General features: G+C 34.3%; 1 protein-coding gene across 1 annotated transcript; it reads right to left on the reverse strand.

The window, feature by feature from the left end:
• LOC128550177 (uncharacterized) lies at positions 1 to 6848 on the reverse strand. The gene is made up of 2 exons (XM_053528641.1): positions 6695 to 6848; positions 1 to 792 (listed from the first exon to the last, which is right to left on the reverse strand). The coding sequence occupies exon 2, from the start codon at positions 785 to 787 to the stop codon at positions 281 to 283; it is 507 nt and encodes a 168-aa protein (XP_053384616.1). The 5' UTR covers positions 788 to 792; positions 6695 to 6848; the 3' UTR covers positions 1 to 280.
• Between the last annotated feature and the right edge of the window lie 518 nt (positions 6849 to 7366).

Raw genomic sequence — 7366 nt, forward strand, 5'->3', positions numbered from 1 at the left:
AAAACAAAACAATAACAACAAAACCCAACAAATAACACCTCTCCTTATCAGTTGAACTGTACTTTTACTTGTTTTCACTTTGCGTTAATAAGGCTTTCCAGTTTGAGTATAACAAGTTCAGTATATTATAATGCTATTTAACTGTTTTATTAATAGATCTTAAATGACAGTTTTATATTAAAGAGTGACATTTATTACGTGTTTATTATGAATGGATAGGCATGTGACTACGTAAAACGTTACGTCGGCCACGTAAGTTGACCACAACAGAACATCAAAGTTACTTTCCCACACCTCCACCAAGCATACTGTGAACCGGCCATTGACGTTCGAGATAGGCATAAGCATCTTGCTCCGGCGTCTCTGCGTCTTCCTGAACTCTCGGTTGCTGAATCACTCGGTTCCGGGAGCCTTTGAAACATAGGCCGATAGGAAGTCCCAGACGTCTCATAAACGCGCACGTGTGAATACGCTTGCTGACCTCTGGCAAACCATTTAATGCACGTTTCATCGGAAGCATTATACCACCTTGTTGTTTCTTTGATGCCATGTCTTGGTAAATTGCATTGCTGATGTCGCTGTCAGTCAGAAATGGTTCGTTCGGCGGGATTTGCTCGATTGAATAAACAATATGGCCCGGAAATGTCAGATCTCTGACGTCACTTCCGTAGTCAATTCTTGGATCTGTATAAAAGTCCAAATGTTTCGACGACGGGAGAAAAAACGCTTCCGTCTCAAGGAATATTGCCAAGGCTATTACTGATGTTGCACCCACTTGTAGCATCATTTTTCCTACAAATAAAAAGTATTTAGATTAAACAAACAATTAGATTCCAATATAATAAAAAAAATTAATTTACAAGGTATGGTTTCAAGGTTTCAATGACCTGACACAACCCTCCTATTTACACGTCGTCTTGTAATTGTCTCATAAGATATATATATTATGGAACATTGCCCTATATCGTGTTTGTACACGAAATGAATATAACTGACAAGAATAAGGATCCAAAGTTATATAAAAACTTAAATAAGACTGCTGTCTTAGAACACTACATAGCCATTGGTCAGCTGCAAACATGTGATCGTAAACAGCCAATCAGATGTTGGAATTGCAGGGTTTCCAGTCTCAGTCAATTGTCATGCTTTTATAAACGTCCTCGTGTTTCGAAATATATCGGATAAATGCACCCAGACATCCTCCTTTTAAAACATAAAAATGACATTAAAAAAACTGCCTTTGATTATAGAGTTTATTTTGTTGTTTTAAAATATATATTTCTGATTAATTCGTGATAACTGAAAAAATATAAATAGCTACATATAACCACAGCAATGTTTTAAAGATATCCAGTGTCCATCTCTATATATTGACTATAATTGTAGAAAGAAAGTATATGTTAACTTTAGTAAGTAAATAAACTATGTAAGTAGAGCTACATTACTAAAATAAATGTCATACAGTAGTAGTCATTTGTTCAAAAAACTTCCAGTCTTTTAGTGGTAGAACACAGTTATACTGTGTTTAGTTGTACGCATATTAAGTCTGTACAAATGTACTATTTTAAATCCGGTGTATACCAAGTACTGTAAATACACATAAACATAAACTCGTTTTGAAATATGAAATTTGGGCATAGAACACCTTTAATATAACACAATGAGCGTGCAATTATTCGCTACCATAAATCGTGCCTTAGGCCAAATAACGATTCTTTTGAAACCACTAGCCGTTTATTTGCATATCTGCTGCATTTATATTGAAAAGTTTCCTTATTGTCAATATGTATGCATTTAAATCTCGAAAATAGCCAAAAAGTATATTTCTATGACATATCAATTAAATATGCAGTATTCTGTACAGAATATAGAATTATTAGGTCATATGGCGGTAAATTTGCACTCCGTCCATATATCCATTTAATGGATAAATATTTTACATTCTGAAGAGAAAAAAATAATAAAGACAGAAATATAACTTTCTACGGGAATTACAAAAGGTTCCAAACTAAAACAGTATTTAAATAACACTAATCTTTTACAAGTCAATGTCATTGGTCTTTCTGCCTGACAAAGCATGTAGAAGACGGAGCATCAAGAGAAACACCACAAGGGGTCCGACAAAACAGGCCAGAAGACAAATTCCAAAGCATCCAAGTTACGATGGACTTGAAAAACTGCCTATCATTGAATTCTCTACTCGTTCCGCTGACACAATCAAAGAAGAAAGCGTAGCGTCCATCTGTAAAGCTGCGTTTTAGTGTTTAATATGCTCCCGTAATATTTCGAAACAAGTTGCATACCATAAAATATTTCCTAAGAGCGATAACGTTGCAATGAGTTAAAGTAAATGATTTAAATGAATTACATGCACATTTGTAATCAATATTTATTTAACCAGTACAAAGTTGTTAATAATAATTTGTAAACTATAGCTTTTTTTATCATACCATTGAAGCCGACCCATGTCTGATAACCTTAAACATAACGCACGTGTAACTTTACGCCTTTGACGTATGGCCATATATTATTGAAATATTAACAGTGTTTGATTCTATTTTCTGTTAACACATGGTAATGCCTAATTGGCAAAACCATGTTCCTAACAAATTTTGCACTTGAAAATCATGGCATTTTGTACTGCCGTTGCATTCTTTCTTCGAATAAATTGAGCCGCGCCATGAGAAAACCAACATAGTGGCTTTGCGACCAGCATGGATCCAGACCAGCCTGCGCATCCGCGCAGTCTGGTCAGGATCCATGCTGTTCGCTAACAGTTTCTCCAATTCCAATAGGCTTTAAAAGCGAACAGCATGGAGCCTGACCAGACTGCGCGGATGCGCAGGCTGGTCTGGATCCATGCTGGTCGCACACCCACTATGTTGGTTTTCTCATGGCGCGGCTCAATTAATTATGTATGTCTAATGTAGGTTTAAAGTCACGAGACGTTGCAGCCGGTTCAAATCAATCAGGTCAGCGCCGTAGGGAATCCACTTACAAATCGTCTCGGAAATAGTTTCCTATTTCACACTAAAATTACTTTATGGAGTCGGTAGATTATCAGCCCCGTTCATTTAAATTCTTACTTAGGACGTCATAGCATCTCATATTGTGGAACAGTGTCCAAGGAGATTATATTTATTTATATAATTTATTTTAGGTCGATTGTGAAGGCAGTTCTACAACTTCTATTAATCACTCTCGACACCTCATTCCTGATGGAATCCATCGCCACGAGGGTATGAGAAAAGAGGCCAGTTTCTGCCCTTTTAATGCTGAGCGCCAAGCAAGGGAGCCACTGGTACCATTCTTTGGTATAACGCGGCCGGGGATCGAACCCACGACCTCCCGCACTCGAAGCGGACGCTCTACCACTAGGCTATCGAACATAATTTAAATCTGCAATTCTTGCATGACCATTTACAATACTATCAAAAACCTTTAGAGTTTCAATACTTTAAATATTATAGATTATAAACATAAATTATTTGTCGTTCAAAACTTGGCTCATTGTACCAAGGGCGTAAACTTGAATCTTCGTTTGGTTCAAGGTAATAAAAAACAAACATTTTTGACTGGCCATAGTTTCACATGGAAGTCAGTATATTACTACAATAAAAGTGAAAAATACTTTTATATGGTAACACTTTTGTTGAAACACTTCGTTTTAGCATTCATTTTTTCTCGTTGATAAGTTACTACCCTTAGAAAATAGCATTTGCGACAATTTTTATTTCGAAATATTAAAGGACAAGGAATGCCTGACAATCAGTTGAGTTTACATGAAAGCCATCCTCATATATGGCAGTTTGAAATTTAAGAAAATGGCTGATCACGGAGGCAGCCATTTTAGTGTGTTTATGATGTCATTTACACACTGCTGAATTCCTTATTTAGCAAATAACCTTTTAAATATATTAGTATTAATTATTTTACAGAACAAAGTAAATACAATTCAAATATGTATTTAGATATTCAATGAATTCGCCATTTTGTTTTTTGTTGCCATGGAAACAAAATGGCCGCCATTTTGATGAAATATTTAAATGCTCATAACTTTCTCATTTTTAAGCCAATTTTGAAAATTCTTTCACTTCTTTAAATGATTTCAGAAATCCTAGCAGACAGAGTTAACAGCATTGCCTTTCCCTTTAAAGGCTTACAGTAATACGTTCACGCAGCTGTAGAAGTGATGAACACAAAATATGCACTGACACTCAAAAAAGGTTCTTTTATATAACATACGCATCTACAAATAAAATTATTATACGAATATTATTAATATGAATTTGTATTTCTACCCTAGTTAAATTTAAAGTTTTGCCGTTAAGTATTTATCGCAAAATTAAAGTTACGTCATAAATAACGTCGTTACAAACCAGATATGAGTTTTTGCACGCAAATACGGAAGAAAATCAATGCCTATTGAAAGAACATGTAGACTGATTGAAAACTCGTTTGTAAGTTAATATTCCACTTTTAAATTAATAGAAAGTTCTCTGAAACTGTTAAAACATTATCTTGCAAAACACTAGGTCTCTACCCTAAATCTTCGGGCTAAAATTTCTGCAAAGACAAAGCTGATTCCTCAGCATAATGCTGTAGTCAGTTCTATTAAACTGTTTCAAAGTATAGGAAATGTATGATGCATTGTTGAGTATTGTTAGTAAAACAATAAAATGTTCATTGCTTAGCTGTTGGAACTGGTAGATAGTGGTATAGCTAGGTAGCAAACAATTTCAAATGACTGTACAAATATATATATATATATAAAGCATGCTATATTTTCTATTATACCATCTGCAGAGTTTGTACTCGAGCCTAGTAGGGCAAGGCTACCAGCGTATACAGAAAGATTCTAATGATGGTATAACATAAAAAAAAAAAAACAACACGTGTTAAACACCCACCACAACATAGTGATCCACTTTTTCCTTCCACATAAACTTTGTGCAAATCATTCTGATATTACTGGTATATATAATAAAGCTATTTTACAAGATAACAGGCGGACAATTTCGGCCCTGCCTGAATAAATATGTTTTCACAATTTCATCTGCAAACGTATTCAGTCATTTTCTTTTCAGTGTAGTTTCAAATGCTCGATGGGGCCAAAATACCTTTTTACTGTTGAAGGTGCAAATACGTGCCACAGTGAAAATCAGTCAATCTGATACAAACCAAAGATTATTTTCACCAATCCTTTGAAAGTAAAGATTTTTATCCGTTTTCGCAAAACTTGAGTCCTTTAATCTTTTCTCATGAAGAAAAAGCTTACTTATATACAAACTCTTTCATGATATATCATTTTGACTGTCATATGTGACTTTATATTTTGTTAAAGATATATACTGGCCATCTTTCACTAAAATATTTTATCTCTAAGTTTTTACTTCAAATGTATAAAATCCTCTTCAGTTTTATTTAGCTTTACTAAATATATATAAATCAAAGCCCTTTGTATAAAGAGCCACACAGTTGATTGTTAAGGTTTAGCAGTATATCACAAAACAACTGATTTTTTTAACGAATGAACAGCATCTTGACACAAAACTTATCTGTCCAATACATGTTTTACTGTTCTGTCCCACAGAGTTGGATACTTTAAATATTCTTAATGAGTTGTCCCCCTTTAAATAAGAATGCCATTTGTAAAGAAATAAATGTAAACAATTGTCAAAAAACGATGTTTTACCTAGTTATGTAAAGTTTAAACACTCGCACGATGTTGCAAATGCATCAAAACGAAGACGTGTAACAGCTTGTAAAAGATGGTGAGTTTTTAAAGGCGCTGAACTGTCCAGAAATGCGGCCCCTTCATGCAGCCCCTTTCCGGAATTCAGTTTATATATCAGTAAATTGACAAAGGTTTTGTAGAGTAATATAAATGTTTTATACGCTGTTAAATTTTCATGTAAAACAATGCTTTCTTTCTATGATTTGATGACGTTTGAACTTTTTTCTCCGAAACATGGACCTTTACCTTAAAAAACAGCTAGTTTCTTAGTAGTGGTACACATTTATACTATGAACACAGTGTCTACTATTTTAAACCTAATGCATAGTACTGTTAATACACGAAAACATGTTAATTTATTGTTTACATAAACTATATGAAGTAATTGTTCATATTTTAAGATATGAAATTTGGATCAAATATACCTCTAAAATACGACGATGAAAAAAGTTATAGTTTTTTTCTTTAACAGCTTTGAAAATATTATGTTTATTACAAAGTGAACATCAAATACAAGGTAAAAGGTCAGTGTCAGTACTCGTCAGCTTGCTTTAAACCACTTATAAAATAACTGTATTATTTCTCTTCTCAAGCAATCCGCGGCTAGTTTACGATTTTGATGAAAACCTCCAAAGGTTTAACGAACTGCATGGTCAAGATAGTTGTAGACAGCCTTACAACACTAATACATTTGTTTCTAATTATATATAGCTAACAGCACGACTTTCACTCGAAATCTTACAACACAACGTATTTTATTTTATTTTTCCTTTCCAACTTAACTACTGAAAGTTAGCTTCCCTACGTTACTCTATTGTTTCAAACGTAGATCTATATAGTTAAAACGATTCTATACGAAGTGACATTTCCTGATGAAAATGCTTAAAGAATGAATTATCTGTAACATATTTGGTGAACTTAGAAATAGTCCTACATTTAAATATTACAAGAACTTACCTTATGTCCTCTGTTATAATGTAGTTATGCCACTTGCGCTTTTTTCTTTGAGAACGTTTCTTGTTCCATTAAATCCTTAAGTAGTCCGCTTGTCTCAAACTTATTAAGCAGAGTAGCGTCCAATCAAAATCTCGTTTATCGTCTTTGTGGTGATGATCAATGAGATAACGAGAATGTACGAGATTTTGTTATATTTTTGTATTAATTCAATTAGTTTATCAGACAGAATCGCGGAAACGCTTGAAGGTTCGCTAGAAAGCAACTGCGTAGGTCGCACTTACTTTGATCAAAGGCTTAGTGCTTTTTTGTAACTGTAAACAATCAACAATGAATATTTAATAGGAAAAGTCATGTTCCATGATTGCAGCCTCATCAAACTGTTTTCTTTATTGTAGTGCATATATGGCTATGCACATAAATCAACTGTTTCAAGGAGTCTTTCAGTATATAGCTGCTTATAGTAAAATAGAAAAAGTGGAAACTCCACAGGTCGCTCAACACGACAGAAACGAAAATGTTGCAGGCTCGCTTTGATTGAGCCTGTTAAATTCATGGACGGTAGTGGAAATGTATGCTACCGTTCACGCCCTCTAGCCCACTCAACATTTACATATGCTACAAGTACAAAAATACAATTTAGAGACATCTGCAGATGTGTTCATACGGCGGTGC

The sequence above is a fragment of the Mercenaria mercenaria genome, chromosome 17, assembly GCF_021730395.1.
Source record: "Mercenaria mercenaria strain notata chromosome 17, MADL_Memer_1, whole genome shotgun sequence".
Lineage (NCBI taxonomy): Eukaryota > Metazoa > Mollusca > Bivalvia > Venerida > Veneridae > Mercenaria > Mercenaria mercenaria.